This window comes from Epinephelus fuscoguttatus, linkage group LG5 (genome assembly GCF_011397635.1).
Source record: "Epinephelus fuscoguttatus linkage group LG5, E.fuscoguttatus.final_Chr_v1".
Taxonomy (NCBI): domain Eukaryota; kingdom Metazoa; phylum Chordata; class Actinopteri; order Perciformes; family Serranidae; genus Epinephelus; species Epinephelus fuscoguttatus.
The window spans coordinates 25065241-25084484 of record NC_064756.1 but is presented as its reverse complement, the minus strand read 5'-3'; the positions used below and the strand labels follow the sequence as shown (position 1 = coordinate 25084484).

At 42.3% G+C, this 19244-nt stretch overlaps 1 protein-coding gene across 1 annotated transcript in view; it reads left to right on the top strand.

Moving 5' to 3' along the window:
* Window positions 1–19244, top strand: part of schip1 (schwannomin interacting protein 1) — a 278638-nt gene that overhangs the window by 79286 nt on the left and 180108 nt on the right. Inside the window, exons 6-8 of the mRNA XM_049576140.1 lie at window positions 13644–13708; window positions 13959–14030; window positions 15331–15466. Of these exons, the coding sequence (XP_049432097.1) occupies window positions 13644–13708; window positions 13959–14030; window positions 15331–15466 (273 nt within the window). The remainder of the gene's footprint in view (window positions 1–13643; window positions 13709–13958; window positions 14031–15330; window positions 15467–19244) is intronic.

Here is a 19244-nt window from a genome sequence, read left to right as displayed (position 1 = left end):
TTTACAAGCGGACCAGATAAAATGCCTTGCGCGAGGAAGCTGCTCTTGATTGGTCAGAATTTCCAAACTGGAAAAATCCAGGAAGTAAACAAAACATAGAAGAAGAGTACACTTGCAAGATAAATGAGACACTTTCTAATGTCACAATGGAGGGACAACTACGCAGGTTGATTTTAGCACTGCTCATCGTGGACTATATTGCTGTCATTGTTCATTTTAGGCAAACCATACCGTTTGAAAACGAGGCGCGGCTCCAACTAGAAAACAGTGTTTTGGTGCATTGGATGCGCCAAATGTGCATATTAAGGCAGTACAGGAGGAGGTGCGAATTATCAGATCAAGGTTGTAACTCATTCTCACCACAAACAAATCGGACCAGAGTTCTGGACTGAGACCACCTCTTCAAGAAGGTCCCGGTCTGGTTGTTTTGGTGTGATTGCTGTGTTCACACCTACCCAACCAAACCACACTTCGGGGGTGAACTTGAGCTTAATTGAATCAGACCAAACAGGACAGGTGTGAAAGCACCCTTAGTTTCAAACTACTCCATATTTTATTCACAATACCAGGAGGCTTTATGGAATAATAACACATGTAAATGTTGTGAAACAGTTGCAGTTAGGTTTAGGCAACAAGCCTACTTGGTTAGGTTTAAAAAAAGATGTTTGTTACTGTACATAACATAAAGTGGCATAAATACATCATGTAAATGATGTCAGTGCGCGACAACCGTATGTAAATTGCCTGCTGTTACATTGAAACAACACTGACTTTTGGTTAGGCACTGGACACAAACTGTGGTTTGGTTTGACCAATCCGCGTCACCCCCCGCCCACCCTACACTGGCTTTCTTGCTCTTTATACTACATCAGTTGCTGTCAGCATCAAGTATTCCTGCAGAGGGGTTCACATTGGATTTAGTTAAAAGCCCCGTGCATCTCATAAAGACGCTAAAGGCTGCCTTCAGTGTCAATATCACACGCTGAGGGGTGTGACAAAGCAGTGGTATTTGACGCTAGGGGAATGAGAACAGGCTGCACACACACACACACACACACACACACACACACACACACTCATACACACACACTGTGTGCACTAATTTAAATTTATCCATGGTGGACCAGTTTCTGCTCCAGCCTGATGCCACACAGATGCTCATTCTGTTGCCTGGACAACCAGGAACCTCTGAAGTAATATATATATTTACCCCTGGCAACTCCTCTGGTCTTATGCAGCTGGCACTGCCCACAGACTGGTCCATCTCTGAGCTTACTCCTCTGAATGTATTCAGCTTTAATGTTTCCGTTAAGCACAGGAAACTCACAGAGACTCACATTATCTTGTCATTTATTTATTTTTCCATTATACAGCAGTGTAGGTGTGCCTTTTCTTCAGGGCTCTGTATTAGCTTCTGTGACTGTCTTTAGGTTTTCTCCCTGCTCCATTTCCTTTTTCTCAGTATGCAGCTCCTGTCCTCTGTCTGTGACACCGTCAGTCATTAGCCTAACCCCCAGTGCAGAAAGAGGAACTCTGTGTGTGTGTGTGTGTGTGTGTGTGTGTGTGTGTGTGTGTGTGTGTGTGCGTGTGTGTGTGTGTGTGTGTGCGTGTGTGTGCATACGAGGGAGTGTAACAGAGAGTGAGTGCCAGCCAGCTTTGATTGCAGGGTCACTCAGGGACGACATTGCCAGTGTCTGGACACTGAATCCCAATGGACACTGGCAAATCTACACACACAAATGCACACACATGCACAGGTGCCAGAAGACACAGTGTCTAGCCAGGAATGGCTACAGATAACGGCATCTGTCCTCAGTTTTTGCTATCACTCCCACACACACACACACACACCACACGGTGTACTGACGGGCTCTGTGTCCCCGTGGCAGAGGAGAGCAATGAGGATATGAGTGTGATGGCAGAGATGGCGCTGACTGGCTGGCTGGCTGGCTGGCTGGCTGGCTGGGCCAAAGGACCCTAGGGAGGCTTGACTGATAGAGGCTGCCTCCGAGCCCTCTGGATAGCTTGTGTGTGTGTGTGCATGTGTATGTGTGAGGGAGAGGGGTCGATGTAATGCAGCAGATGGTATGATGGTGTTTAAACCAGTTAGGTTACCATAAGCAGAGGACCAGGTCATGACAGCTTTTTGGCTGAAAGGTGACTGGAATAACTCCTAGCCTCAAGGTTACAGCGTTACTGGGCTAGGATTTCCTGCTCATTGTCCACACAGAGCTAACAAGAAACTGATGATCCTTGATGGTGGCTGACATATTGTTGTTAGTTTCAAGCACTGAACAAAAAGGCAGTGGTGAAATATAACTATGCACTCAAGCACTGTACATTAATACAATTGTGAGCCACTTTACTTCATTATATCCATTTAATTCTTTATAATTTACACCCCATTATTAATACTTCATATCACTACAGTTCAGAGGGCCATGTTGTACCTTTTACATGACATTTATCTGACAGCTGTAGTTACTGACAGTGATATTTTACACATGAAACACACACTATTGTAGATCATCATTACCAGCTACAACAGTAAAATGCTAAACACACCTGAATGCACGAGCAATAATAATCTAATAATATACTAAATGGTATATAACACTTATTATTTCATTGAATTGACCACTTCAGTACATTTTGCTGATAATACTTACATAAAATCATATATTGTTCCTAGCAGATGAATGTATTTACTGCAGCTCTGTGCAAACATGCAGCACAGTTTCATCATGCGTGTCGTGCAGTTATGTGTGATGCATCCACATGTTTTGACCATTTATAAAATACACTGAACAGATGTGAACTTGTAATGTCTGGTGTCTCGTGGAGATTTTTTAGCCATTAAGGAAGGAGTATTGGACAGTCTTAAAAGAATATTTTACCTGCAAAATGACCATTTGTAAACCAATTACTCACCTTGTGTTACCTTGGATTTGTGAAGAAAACTTGGTTTTTCTCGCATGCCTCCATGGTGATCAACAAATCTTAAAAAGGCAAACGTTCTGTATGAATTGAGGTCTTTTGGGACCACGTTAAGCAACAGCAAAACTATATGGGGACATCATGTACATCTCTCACACAACTCATGAGCAGGAAGACCTTGGGCCCTGGTAAAATGGAGGGAAGTTTACCATAGTCCAGTTACACATACTATCCACATTGGTGGATTATGAGACAGTGGGTCCCTGGGCACAAATAAACAAAAGGCCCCGCCACATTAACGACATAGGAGCAAGACCCACAGACGTGGTGGTTTTGCATCTTTTTATCGTTATGCATCTTTTTTTGTGGTTCTGTGTCTCTTTGTGATTGTTTTTCCCCTTTATTTTAGGTGAAGGCCATGGGGGCCCTGACACTTTGGGCCCCTGGACCTGTGCCTGGTCAGTAATCCATCTATGAGTACCCACACTGTTATGATACAAAGCTGGTTGGAAGTTGGCAAAGTATACCTTTAAGCTATTAGGCATATCTTCAAAATGTTTTTGCAACTGGCCACAAGGAGGTGATGGGATCGCCAACTAAAGGTGCGGACACACCAAACCGACATCAAAGAACTAGCAGCAACAAAAGCCAACTGCTGCGTCGTCTACGTCGCCTCATGTCGCCTCACGTCGCCTCACGTCGCCCTGTGTCAGTTGCATGTGAACACACTACACGAACTACATCCAACGGCCAAGTATCACGTACGTTCTACGCCTACGTGAGAGAGAGCGGAGTGAGAGAGTTGTACATCCTGTCAGCCGAGGGGTTTCCTATCTGTGCAGCCGAGCACCGCAGCACCTCCACGGACTATTACATCCAGACGGTCCTGTTGTTTCCTCTGCAGGCTCCACTTCACTCCGCTGCCTGACAAACCCACTGCTTCTTCCCACTTTAACCTGAATAACAAACTGGGGCTCGGTGCTCCGGTTGGATCCAAACAGAGAGCCGGGGCTAGCTCAGAGACTAGCGGAGGCTGACTTACTGTGCTTCCCTCCTGTCATGCTGCGGCTAACGCTCCGCTAGCCGCTCCCAGCTAGCCCGGCTCTTCGTTTGGATTGTAACGGAGAACCGGGGTTAGCTGGGAAGCTAGCGAAGGCTAACTGGCTGTGCTTCCCTTCGGTCATGCTGCAGATGAATGAAGTGGAGCCTGAGGAGGAAGCACCGCTTAGCCCTGGTTTCACTACAGGCAGATTCACTCGCTACAGGGGCAAGGAAATAGAACAGCCAATCAGAGTGATCTCTCTCACCGACAAGCTCCACCGTCGATTCAACATGCTCAATGGGCCGAAAAGCCGCCGACACCGAAGTGCTGACGGTGCGGGACACACCGCAAAAACTAGGCCGACAGATGCTCACCGATGGCCCGTCTTTGGTCGACGGCCAACAGTTGGCTTGGTGTGTCAGGGCCTTAAGGCTGAAGGCCAGTGCAAATTTGATTGGAAATTGATAAGCATCTATCTGATCATTATAAATCCTGTTTGTTATCTTAAATGCATTTTTTCAGAAATGGCCAAAGGTCTTCATCTCTCACGTTTCAACTTTTATGGGTTTGTCTGCTTAAATCTTGGAATCACAGCTTGTGGCAATATACTGGTCTCTCCTTCCTTTCTGATGTATGACTTTGTACATGGTTGTTTGCTGTTTGTCAGCAAACTATCAAGCTAGCTGTAAATTACCTGGAATTATCTGGTTAATTGTACGTTAGAATATGCATACTGTACGTGTGTTTGTGTTCCATATAAATGCATCCGTGTGTGTGTGTGTGTGCGTAGCATTCGAGATTACCCGAGTTAATTGAGTTCGTCTGAAAAACAAACACAGCTGGCCAATGTTCTGCAGTGCAGGAAGACGATGGCGTGATGACCCGGAATCCGGTGCCAGCACTTCACATCAGGAAGCTCATCAAGTATTGAAGAGGAAAACCAACTTAGACTGAGAGACTGTGGAAGGAATACGAGACAAACTAGACAGCCACAGGCGGCTATGATTAGAGTCCAGGCAGATATTTGAGCACTGGGATGTTTGTGTCTTATTTATGTGACAAGGAGTAAAATCCTAACCCCCTAACCCTTAATATTCTTTAAAATCATTTGTGGTCCTCACTTTATGTTGATGCTTTTTGACATATATAAATAAATTGAATATTTATTTGTTCAAGTTCTGGAATATATCCCTGTCTACTAATTTATACAGAAATAGTGTTAATATGTGAGAAGGTACTAAGCTTATCCTGGAAAATGCAAACACTCAGACCATGTGCAGGAAAGCAGAAGCAGGATTTGAACTCTTAACCTCTGACCTCTGAATCCCCAGAGAAGATGACTTACACACTGCAGCACTAGGAAGACGTGCCTTTTCTCACATCTTGAGGCAATGATGTCACGTGTGCACAACTGGAGATTTTTTTTTTTTTTTTTTTTTTGCTTTTATGCTCAAAATACAACAGTCAACGTGTTGGTGATAAAATTGTCAAAAGAAAATCATATTATTCTGCTGATTCTAGGTGTAGTGCCAAATATTTAGGTGAAATTTAGTTTAAACAGTAGATGAAATAGAAAATATTGTGTGCACAGTACAAATTACACCAAGCATTACTGCGTGCTCACCATTAAACTGATCTGAACACTATGGTTTAGGAATGTCTGTGTCAATTTTGCTGGCATTTTAATGAAGATTTGTGGAGATATACAAAGATGTTAATTGATATTGAAAACTTTGAAAAATATAGAGTGACGGACATCTGAATTGACCATAGGTTGCAGTGAGACAGACTTCTGTCATAATTAAATGGATATGCTGGGAAAAATGGCTATGTATGAAACACTGGTGAATTATTGGTTTGTTTGTTTTTTTAAGTTTGGAATGTGAAATGTCTACAAATGAAGATTTATTGTAATAAGCCGCACCCACTCAAACATCAGCTGAGTCATGACACAAGATCATGTGAACCAAATTTTATACAACTCCCTGTAGCTTACCAGATATAAATGTTTTGCATTTGTGGCGCCCTCTAGTGACAGGATATCACAAGACTGCTTAGTAAAGCTCTGATAAAACTTCCCAACATGTGCACCAAGTTTGGTTATAACTACTTATGTCATTTTGGATCTATGAGCATTTATGTAAAATTGAACTTAAAGAAACATGTTTAAAAATATATAGTTTTATAATGGTTTGACGTATTGACATTTCCTTGATACCTTTGGATCAGCAATTTCTGCAGATGATCCTGCCAAAGTTTCAGAATGATTGCACCAATGGAAAAAGTCCTGAAACTCTACGTTTTTTAAAGCAGAACATCATCTGAGCAAAGATGCAGATGAAAAAGGAGATTTAAATGATGAAAGAATTTTGAGTCTAACCCAAGCTGTTTCCAATATAATTTCAAAAACTTAAACTCGATTGTTACAGCGCCACCTTGCGGTCAGCAAGTGTTATTTGTTGTGCCTGAGTAGTGGATGGAATTTTCAAACCACCTGCCAATTTTATTGACTTTCAGCAGAAAAACAAAACAAAACCAATAGTCGCTGCTTGGACTGTTAACAAGAAGAAATGAGAGTAAAGAAGTTAATAATTTGTAAAAACATGAAAATATATCATGTTTGTTATATTATGGGAAGAGAAGGAAAGGATCGCGACGTTAAAGAGCAACAGAGTTGAAAATATTGTGCCACAATGAGGGAAATAGATTATGACTTTGTGTTTTATAGGCTCTTTAGATGTGTGGATTTGTCTCCTCTCTTTGTCTGTCACTCTGTCCCCTGAACTGAGTTAAGGGGGCATTTAGAGGAACTGGAGAGCTATTTAAATCATGTGTGTGAGTGTTAGTATGTGTGTCTGGATCAGTTGGAGGTGCAGGGGACAGATTTACGCCCCATGTACAGGAGAGATGAAGGCCATTTCCCAGGCAGGCCGTTCCTCTCTTTCCTGTGTTTCTGTGGCTGGCTGGCTGGCTGGCTGGCTTTGGTCCAGTTTAATTTCTTCAGAGCCCACAGGCTTGTTCTTTCACCTCCATATCCCTTCTTCTCGCCGCCAACCAAGAACCTGCTTTCATATTCTCTTCCTCTTTAACTCCCTCGCCGGCTTTCAACCCAATCACTTTCTGTCTCCCTGCAAAGTGCTGTTTCTTTATCTTTCCCCTGCCCTTTGTCCCCTACAGCTGAGATATGTAACCTTTCAGAGCGTCAATCACTCAGCCCATCCCTCCCCTACCTCTTGTGTTGTCTCCTTCTCGTACTATATAGTAACGGAGCTTTTTCTTGTTGTATGAGCATTTACCATTCATTCACGAGCTCCGTGAGTCTCACAAGTTGATCATCTGGTGAGAAACGCTACATGACTAACGTACTCTCAAAATAGTACATGACACCAACATAGATAAGATCAGTGTTCACCATTTGTACAGTGTCTGTTTCATACAGTGTAAAGCAGGTGACCATATTTTTTAACCTGCGCCCAAAATTTTACAACATTAGACAAACAAAGAAGACAAAAAATGTTTCTTCTGTGTCTCTCAAACACTGCTTGAGCTGCTTAAGTCAATCTGCTGATTTCAGCAAGAAAAACACACAAAAATAACTTCTGTTAAGTCTTTTCCATCTTTAAAGTCAAGTCGGGTTAAGTCATTTTTTATAGTCTCATTACAGAAAACATCAAGTGCAGCCGGGTTTTAAAACATTATAATAACAAGACAATACTGACAAACTGCAAGACAATAAAAATGATAAAAACAACTATGAGGCAGTAAAAATGAAAACACTGTAAAAACCATATAAAAACAATAAGCAGTATAAAAACCCTGAGATCGTATCAGAAGTGAGGCAACAAATAAAAAGGCAGAGAGGGCAGCTGTTAATGTGTATGAGCTATTCCATGTTCAGCATATCAACAGCTGTACAGTGTATACACAAGTGACTTTACAGTGGTTGTGTCCTTATAGCGGGGGATCTATAGCTGCATCCTGATGACTCTTGTGATCAGGACTTCCTAAACACCTGCCTGTTGTAACTATCCCTTAACTGAGTGCGACTGAACACACATGTCCCGCTTGGCACAACAACAAGCCCGTCAAGCCATTCATTAATGTCCATGTGTGCAACCTTTTGTATCAAATGTAAATCAGAGTCATCAGAGCAGGACGCATATTACAAGAATTAATTTCCCACAAGAGGAATAGACATTGTTTCATTTTCAGATGTGGCATTTATATTAAGTTGTTAAACAGTTACATAGTTTCTGACAAGACATTGAAGTGTCACTGTGGGCTTTGACAGTGATTTTTTTTCTAGTTCTTGATGTTCATGTGCAGCTTTAGAAAATTAAGGTAACCTATGAGGGCATAGATGCATGTGCACCCTTGAAGTCTACAATGATATGTTATTTAATGCATCCAGTCATCGAAGATGTGCCTAACATGCGTTCTCAGTTTGTTGACATGGCACATTTGTGTAATTATTCAATCCTTTGTGAACATTTGAAGGTGTAAGTGTAGCAACATGGATTGAATTGAGGCTCATTTTAGACCAAAGCAGACAGTCTGACTTGTGTTTGGCTATATTTAACACAAATGCCTCTTGTCTCTGCCCCTTTTCAGGTTGTTGTCATGTACTGTCTGTATGTATAATGGTTATGCACCAAAATTCATATATAACCCATGTAATCATGAGCTAGTAATTGGTATATAACCTACGTAATTGTCAAAGTGCTGAAGGAGGTAAAGAAGGAACTAGAATAAAGAGCCAAGTCTGCATTTGAGGCAGGTTGTGGTGGTAGATGGGTCAAACTAACATAGGGCTTTCCCTCAGTAGACCAGTGTTTATGTCAGGTGTGTGAAATCAAGTGAACTTGGAGTTCTTTAAAGGACTGTCATCACATTATGTTAAGTATGTAACTTTACGTTCAGTATGTCATGTTACGGCGCCCAACCATGATTCTTTTTCTAAACCTAACCTACATAACTTTACATTAAGGTCGTAAAGTGAAGACACCCAACCGTGATTCTTTTTCTAAGCCTAACCAACACATTCTCACTCCCACCTCATCACATATTGACGTTTTGGTCATGGACTTTCAACGTCCACATACGACGTGTAAGGTACCCTGGGTGCATTGGTTGTTGACGTTCTAGGACACCGTGTCAAGTTCTCTTCTTTCAAGATACACTTCCATGTTCACAGGAAATTTAACATTTGCATAGAGTCTCTTTCAAAATAAATGCACTACGTTGGTAAAACATTGTGAATTGACCTTTTTTTTCTTTTAGCAACAAACACAAATGGTTGGGTTTAAGCAACAAAAACACGTGGTTAGGTTTACGAAAAAAGAACAGGGTTTGGCTTTAGAATTTTACGGGACATGAACATCGCTCTCTCGGGGTGAAGGTCCGTGTTTGTTGGACCCATCGAACTCCCCTCCTGCCCGCCCCAGTCAGACTTTCACCGCCTTAACTTTCGTCCTTGTTCCGCCACATTTCCCCTGACGCCTCCAGGCACCATTAAACTATAACGGCAACTGGCTGCGTATCATTCCGACGTTCAAGGATGCCTTTTTTTTTATTGGTTTCTGATGCCGCAAGTAACTGCCCAAGTGTCGGATTTCGACAACTTTGAAATGAGATTGGGCTCACCTAACATAGGGGCACTAATTTGTGGGGTACTAATTCATTAGATAACATATCAACCATTGTTGCCCTTTTGCCTTTGCATGATTGCCACCATGTGTTTGCTTCAGAGACGCCTCATCTCCCTGGGTGCAGAGCACGCTGTGGCCTGCGTCAGATCCAGCAGGAAGCCTGGACTGCTGGGTTTATACGAAGTAATTAGGGGAGGAAGCCTTTTCCACACACCCCTGCTATATAGAGTAGTGTAAGGGCAAAGGCAGCCAAGGAGCCTCCTGATATCTCCTGCAGACCCTATAACCTCTAAAACCTCCCAAACAACTATTAGTCCACTGTGCTCCTTATTCCTCTCCCTCTGTCCAAGAAGGAGGCCAGCACATTTCTCAGTGATGATCGAATCATCATTTTCCCCTTTTCCATCTCTCTTATTTCTGTGCTTTCTCATCACCTCCTCATGCCCGTCTTTTTTATTTTCGTATTAGTTGGAGAAAATGGAGTGAAGGAGAAAAGATTGATGGCAGAGGTGGAGATAGAGAGGGGGTGAAGGAGGGATGGGCAACATAAGAGGGCTTGTGGTCTGTATTTGGCTGTCAGTAGCTCTATTTCCTCTGTTGTTGTATAGTATACTGCGGGTTCAAGGTCTCTCCTCCATCAGCATCTCTCTCTCTCTCTTCCTCCCTGCCTCCGTCTCTCCCCGCTTTGCCTGACTCCACCATAAATCCACCAACACACATATTTGCGCGCACACACACGTATACACACCAATCAATACAAGCCTGCTTGGCACTGCCAAAGCCCAAAATGACTATAGATTTCCTGTCAACTCTGCCACTAAATTATGCAAACCTCTGGTTTATGTTCCGGTACTTTTTTGGCATTCCTACTCCAGATACGGGATGAGGTTTTCCACTGAGACAGGGATGGAAGGATACAGGTGTGGAGAGCAGGAGAAAAGGCAACACATGCAGCCACTGGTTTGTTGCGCAGTTACTGCAAAGTACTGTAGATTTTGGAATCAATACCGTGTATTAGGATGGTTGTAAATTTCCTGCTGAAGTCAGAGTTTTATTTAAGTGGTGAATAATGTGCTCCAGATATCAGTTTTTGTTTTGTAAGCACACACACACACACACACACACACACACACACACACACACAGATTCATATCACACATAACACACACACAATCAATGATAGAAACAGTGATACAAACATAAATGAAAAATAGATACAGTAAAGATTCCCTCCTCAAGGTGCCAGTCATGAAGTTTAGGGTTGGGTGAAGTTTTAAATGCAACCTGCTGCAGATTCTGCTCACAAACTTAAATTTGGGAACCGTAAGAGTGTGTAATTAATGTATTGTTAACGTAAAATATTGTAAAACACATGAGACAAAGAGAAAAATGGCATAGTTACTTGAGGTTTGAGCTCCATACTCTGTTATGAGAGTCACCTGTGGGCCAAGTCCAACCCATATCAAAATTATATGACATTTTAATTGAAACATTTTCCTGTTTTAAGGATGCATCAAAATCTTTACAGACATTGCCATCAATTAAATCCTATTTATTTACCTAGAAAAATGATTGCGGCACTTGATAATGGCTCGATAATGAAAGTATGAGAGGCTGTCATATCATAATAATGTAGTGTAATATCATTACCTGCAGCAGTAATGCTGTTATCAACATGTTATTTTTGCTCAAATTTACTGGCTTTTCAATCTTGCTACTGTGTTTTTGTACGCAGTCACCAAGTCATTACAATTAAATTGACGTAACATGTCCCTTCATACAACTGATAATCTGTTACTCACTAGTTTAAGAGAACATTATAGTGGGAGAAGGTGATACTCTAAGTTGAGGTGTTGATGGAGAGGCCAGTATGTAAATAGAAATGCCTTTGTAGGTAAGGTCGTGCTCATGTGTGCATGAATGCTTTTTTCTGTTACAATATTTGTGTGTGTGTGTGTGTGTGTGTGTATGTGTGTGTACTTATTTCTGAGGTGGGCTAATAGTTTGCCTGGCCAGGCCTGTGGCAGGGCCATCAGTAACTTGAAGGGGAAATTGAAATGATCGGCTCATTCATTCTCCCAGCAACTCCATTACCCAGAGGCTAACAGTCTCTCTCGCTCTTTCTCACACACACACACACACACACACACACACACACACACACACACACACACACACATACCCTCCTTGTTTATACTCGGCTCATCTCTCCATCACTGCCATTTGATTATTTCTCTGTCTGTTATCTATTTCACTCGATAAGTCTTTCTTTATTCTGTGTTTAGGGTTATTCTTCTGTCTTTATTTCTCTTACTTTTTCCTTCCTTTCATTCTCTCTGCCTTTGCCTGTCCCCAAAGTTGCAAAATTGCACTTTTTAAAGTTAGTTTAATAGCATGTGACTGGATGTGTGTGTGTGTGTGTGTGTGTGTGTGTGTGTGTGTGTGTGTGGGTGGGTGTGTGTGTGTGTCAGAGTGACGGACTCTATATAAAAGACAGACAGCTCTCTGTCCAGGACAGCATTAGGATTTGGAAAGGCTGCGGTGACACTGACTCTCTAAGCAGAAGAAGAAAGTTCAGGAGGGGTCGGGGTTGTACGGAATCCACATCCCAGTCTGCAGTCACGCTTTCACAGATCCTCTTTTCATCAGAGAGAAATTGAGAGGGAAAGACAAACCGAAAGAGATGAAAAACAGCTCCTTGATGCAATCATTGATCACTAGTCAAAGTCCTTGATTCTGTCTAATGAGCTGCTTGTTCCTTCTGGGAGGGAGAGTAATGAGAAAAACAACACTGCCTGCCACAGTCAAATTGGGCAAACAGCCAAACAAGATAGACCTTTTTATTTAAAAAAAAGAAGATATGATGCAGTGCGCTTCAACAGCAATTTGGGGTTTAGAAAATCCTGAAAATCCTGTAATCCTTGATTCTAGTGTACATACACATTCATATATATATATATACTGTATATATGCTCATTTACACTTCAAAGGGTGCTTTTTCTCAGACCCTTTCATAGCTATTAAGGGGGAAGCATATATCGTTATATAATGAATATTAAACACCCAAGATCGAAACACCAAGTAACCACTGCAGTACAGCAATTTTTCTTAGTGTGGTAGTGCTTCTAATGGATGTAATATATTTCTTAGTGTGAGTCTCTTTATAGGCCAATCTGCCATCTAATAAATGCAATATATTATTTCATGCATCCTTCATTATGCATTAACAGTGCAATCAAACAAAAAGTCGAATAAAAATGGGGATTTTTGCAGGTTTTGCTGTACACACAAACACACATATACACATGCAAATACACTGTGACGTAGCTGGTAGCTGCTCAGTGCCCCGATGTGACCCTCTTGGCTCATCAGGAGGAACTGCTCCACTTAAACTTTGTTGCTCTCTTGTAATTGAATTAGTCTGCTCAATTATGTAGAGGCAGGCCTGTCCTCATTACACAGCACTATTAAAGCTCAAGGATTGAGCCGAGGGGAGGAGAGCAGCAGGCGAGGAGCGGAGAAAGGAGCTAAAAGTCATTTAAGTGAAAGTGTAAAGTTTCATCGCTCTAATCTCCAACGCGTCTGCCACATCTGTGCAACAACTGTGCCATAGTTCATGAATTATGTCCTGCTGTATCTTCTCCGCCTAGCCTGTCTCTCCGTGTTTGACTTCACTCTTTGTGCCTCTGGGCCGAGCGCCTTGAAAATGCTTAACCAGCGTTTTAGCCGAGTTTTTCTGAAGCTTACTTCACTAACTTCACAAGAAAACATCTAACTGAGCCAAAATGCTGCCAAACCACTTGCTGCAGGGGTCCCTGAGCTCAGCACAATGATCACACATCTGCCAAACATTTAATCATATTTGCACACACACACAAACACACACATACACTGCAGGGATCTCCTCCTTCCTCCTCTGTCTGCACCAAAGCTGCATATCTGAGATGTCAACTGCTTTCTTGTTTCTGTCTCTTTCTCTCTCTGTTTGTCCCTCCTTCTGTATCTGTCTCACATAGGAGCAGCTGAAGAGTATCCAGAGTGGCTTCAAGCATGTTAATGATGGGGGTTTCCAGCTGCAGAAGTGGGTTTACACACACACGCGCGCACACACACACACACACACACACACACACACACACACACGCACGCACATGCACACATCAACAATAAACACAACACAGTGACAGAATGAGCAGCCTCTTGTGCTGCTGTAAAAGCCGCTCTCCCTGCAGATGGGACCAAGCCATCGCTGTTTAATTACTGATAACCCAGACTGAGATTGGGCTTGTGTGTGTCCTCTGAATGTCCCCTACACCCCTTCCTCTTTTCAGTAATCATCTGACCATGGACCTATACAACAATATCAACATCAGCAGGCCGCCCATTGAGACCAAGGTGTTGATGTGAGTATATAATTTATCTACAGCTGGAAATATCAGTTTTAATTTCATGAAGTTTGACCATATAAAACAGAATTCCCTCTCTGGATACTTTGCTCTAAAGCTGCGTTTCCACCAAACACTTCTGGTATAGTACCCTTAGAGCCTGTACATAATCTGTGCAGACATGTACCTTAGCAGTAGATCTGTGTAGTGTTCCTACCACAGACAGTATTCGCAAATGTAGGCTGGATCCTTATCAGATGGTAGAAGCTGCATCACTGCTCCGTCCAGCTCTTGCTGTATTTCCTCTGACGATTCTCTCTTGACCAATCACCGGACTGCAGTGTTTATAGCGCCACCCTAAAGTATTGGATCTGTGTGTTATGTACCTCAACAGAGAGGCAATGATTCCCAACCTGAGATTCAAGAACCTTCATTGAGGTAGCAGGAGAATTGTGACTGGTTGATGATTAACAAGATAGGAAAAATGAAAAATATATCTCTCATGTTCTCATGTCCAATCTTCACATTTCCCTCTTAACTATTGTACAGTTTTGCCTCTCCTAAAAGGGAGTCAAATGAACTTGTAAGGTTATGTGAATGTACAACTCATGGTCATATGTGACCTGTCACAATGGGTCAAAAGGAGTTGGACAAACCAAACAGTGGCTCTAGATAGGGCAATTTGCATTTTTCGTGTCAGCCACCAGAATTAGCAGCCCCTCTGCTATGAGCATAACAGCATCAGAAACACAGACTTTTAAAATGAAACTGCTACATTCTCTGTTTGTACTGGTTTGAATCACCTGGTCTGTTTGTTTAGAAGTGGAAGAGACCCATGCGGATAATTTGGCTCCCAGTAAAAACCTCCTGAACACCTTGATCTTAAGTAATCAGGGGAAAAAGGTGAGCATAAATTAACAGGTGCTGGGCTAGCAGCCCTGTCTGTAACATGCCGAACGGCATTGCAGAAACACCGATTTTAAACATGAAACTGCTTTATTCAGTGTTTCTACCACTATTTATCACCTGGTCCATTTGTTTTGGAGAGGAAGAGATCTCTGTGGATAATTCAGCTCGCGATAAAAACCTCCTGAACAATGAAAACTGAAGGAATCCTAACTTGGAGATGACACTTGGCACACAGGAGTTTCACCTGGCTGCAATCTGCAATCCTCACACTAGATGTCACTAAATCCTACACACTGCTCCTTTAATGGCAAAATTTTAGCAGTTCAGCAGTGTATTATAAAATATCTTAAAAGCTCAAATGATCATCCATACCTGTGTTTATATGTTGTCTCTTTATCACCACATGTAGTATCCAGCGGGCCTGGCGTGACTTCCTCCAGAGACAGGAAGCTGAGAAGAGGAGCCCCTCCCCACCCTCCCTGTCCTCCTCCGACAAGATGAGCATGTCAATCAGCATGACGACCCTGTCAGATGGCAGCACCCCAGTAAGTCATGCCTATGTCAGACATATTCTCCATTACAAATCCAAGGCATTTGAACATCGCTGTGACTGACGGTGTGTCACTGAGGCTGTGTGTGTGTAGAGATGTGTGTCTTTGCTGTGACAGTTGAGGACATGGCTGTATCAGTGATGTCTCAAAAAGGCTTTGTATGCACGTGTGTTATAAGTATGTGTTATATATGGGATGTACAGCTGTGGTGTTTAGCATTTTGTGCTGCCTTATGTGGAGAATATGGGATGGTGTGTATAGTCTCATCCCTGTCCAGAAGGGGGCAGTATCTCTCAGCTCATTTCTCCAGTATGCAGACTCACATTCAGCCTGTTCTCTGGGAGCAGAGAGTAAATATACAAGGATTTGGTCTGACATACACACACTTTCTCTCACAGCACCAGCACACTGAGAATTGAAATCAGCAGAACAGCTATTCTCATTCAGCACGTCTTCCCTTCATTTAACCAGCCCACGATAAATCCCCAGGATTTTCTCCACCGCGTCTGTTCTGGTCATTATAATTCTATACTGACATTGCCTGCCGTCTTCTGGCTGAATAGCAAGTGTGTGTACACTTCTTGACTAATCTCTGAGCCTGAAGTCAACAGGCAGGTTAAATCTCCGAGACAGCTGGGAGAGTTCTGTGTATGAGCACACTTAGGTGGTACTTGTCCACACAATCGCTACAGAGAAAAGCTTTTCACACAGGAGAAGACTGTTTGATTTGGATTCTTGTGGATAAAAGGAGGTCAGATGAGTGATGAGTGAAGAGAATCCAGAGTGGTTACCAACTAGCATAAATATGTGCTCTTTTCAGAGCAGGTGGTTTTACAGTAACACAGGATGTGAGCAGCTGACTGGTCAGTATTCAGGTCAAGAAGGTTGTGGGTGGAATTCAGAAGGCAGTCTATATTCTACACACACACACATAGTAAATAGTGATCGTGTTTGAGATCCTTTGGGATGCCGGGAAATGCTTAGCTCAGTGACTCAGAGCTTCCAACAAAGCATGTGATCATCACTGAGAGGAGTGTGTGTGGGTGTGTGCGCACATGGGCAAGTGTGACTAAGGTCAAGGGAGATGGAGGTGAGTGGTGGAGAGGAAAGGAAGATGAAAAACAGATGTTGGTTCACTGGCTGAATGTGCTGAGACTGTGGATCTGCTCTCCCCTCTGGGAAACAGAGGCTCAGCTTCTCCTCTCGTGCGAGTTCATGATTTTTTAATTTCTTTTTTCTTTTTCTTTTTTTTTTTTTTTTTTAACCTGATTGATCGCCACTGTCCAACTGATATCTGTGGCTGTGGCTCAGGAGGTAGAGCGGGTCGTCCCAGTTGGAAGATCAGTGGGTTGATCCCCTGCTCCAGCCTGCATGTGGAGGTATCCTTGGGCAAGATACTGAACTCGAAATAGCCCGATTCTATTGGTGTGTGAGTGCATGTGAATGTTGAACTGATTTGCAGGTGGCATCTTGCAAGGTAGCCTCATATAATGGTTTGTATGATATTCAACGAATCAGAGCTCCACGAATAACAACATTTACTTAACGTTAAGTTAAGTGGATGAGTTTTTTTTTCATTAAACAAATAATATTTATTGAAAGTGATATTCATTAAGACAATAATTTTTCAGGAAACGTGCCTGATCATGACTACAACATTTTTATTGGGTAAGTGCCATTGTTTAACAGGAACTTTGTTAATATCCTTGCCAACTAGTGAGGGTAGCAATATTTAATCAACTAGCCCCTGTTACAAAACTATTAGATGATATTATTAGACAATACTACTAGATGAACATATCCATCAGTAAATCAGTCAGAATAAAGTTTATTGGTCATGTGTGCCAACAGTTAAAAAGGAGCATTAAAATAAGATTGTCAGGAGTTCTCATTGTGCCAAAACCATCAATGTGGGACAGAAACCAATGCCCACATATAGCTAAACAAAGACAACAAAGCTAGACAAAAGTAAAGACACAGTAATTGTGTACTAAGTAGGTCAGGTTTAGGCAAGTAAAGTTATTTTGGTTGAATCAAATTTAACCTGGTTTCACATTGTTCAAAACCGGGTCTCCTGGGGGAAAGTCCTGTGTTTTGTGACCCATCCACAAAACCTAATCTGTGTCCATGTGGGGCTATTTCCTCATTCACTCCCGTCTGCTCTCTTATTATATTGCTTTGTGTTTTATTGTCTTTGCTTATTATATCACTCTTTGTTTTTGTTGTTTTTTCACTGATGCTTCCTGTTTGCACTCCCTTTGCTGCTGTAATGTTGCAAATTCCCTCGCTGTGGGACGAATACAGAATTATCTTATCTTGTCAGTGCAGTGGTCATGTGATCGCAGCCTTCCCAAATGTGTGGGTTATCCACAAATTAGTGGCTCACGCCTACATGTGATATGTACAAATTTTGGTGCGTTATTTTTGTAGGTATAAGTACGAACACTGCATGAGAACAGCCTGCACCTTGTATGGTAGCCTCAGCCACCAGCGTATGGATGTATGGGTAAATATTGCATATAATGTAAAAGCACTTTGAACAGAAGAATAGAAAGGCGCTATACAAACACAAGTCCATTTACCAATTATCTGCTATATAATGCCTTCTCTGCCTCACATCATACACTTTCTCTCTGTGTCCCTTTTCCTCTCGTTATTTGATTGTCCTCTCTGTAAAGTGATGCGTTTGTTGGATATGACAGCTCCCCCCGTTTGAATTTCAAACACTTTGTTTGTGTGGACCCAGTGATACTTTCTCAGTCCACTCTGGGCAGGGCCGATATATTCATGGATGCACACATGTGCAAGAAAGGAGACACTGTGATGTGGGAGCCATCTCTAAAGTGATTGAATTTGTAACCTTTGTGCCCATAACATCAGTCTTTGACAAAACCGTGCTGCATGACACTGTAGCATGTGTGCGTGTGTGCGTTTGCGCTCTTTGTTTGTTTCTATAAGAAAGCTGTTTTTTCATCCTTGTGTGTTGTCAGGAGGGGTGACGGCGATGTTCTCAGCAGTGTATGACTGAAATACAGTTGACATGCGACTCTTTACTGTGTAAACGATCTTTCGCGCTGTATCTCAGCTCACTCATTGCCATGGCAATCCTGCAAAATAGAGCAGCTCTGGATATCTCTCTCTTTATGATCGATCCCTCTGCTCCATAGCAACACCACAGAGGGAGGCAGAAATTATAGGTTTCATTAAAGAGGAACCTAACAAAACTCTGGCTTTTATACCCAGATATGAATCAGCTGTCTGAATTTTATTGTTTCATAATACTGCACCGCGTCAACACACAGCCCCCCGACCACCTACAAGTACACACGCGTGCACAAACACAAGGGGGAGTGGGCACACACACAAACACACAGACACAGGCGTGTGGACACACAGACCACTACAGCTTTAATTTCAGACTGTCTAGATGATAGATGTCTTTTTATAACCAGACATCAATCAATAGTGTTTGGGGCCTGGCCGAATGTTTTTCTTGCAGGATTGCCACTAAATTACTTGAGAAATGAAGATGGAAACAAACATCCAGAGGAGATCTGAACATAAACAAGATGGTTTTTTTTTTCTCGTTGAATATTTGAAGCGTTTTAATCCTGGATTTTAGAATAAAGTCAAGTTTTCTGTCTTGCTCCTGAGTTTATTAGAGACCTGCATTTTGGATTTGAGAGCTGTCCATTGCCTCGGTGCTGAACTGTAATCTAGGATGTAGTAGCCAAGTTTATACACTAGAGGGAGATCCTGTATCACAGTGAGG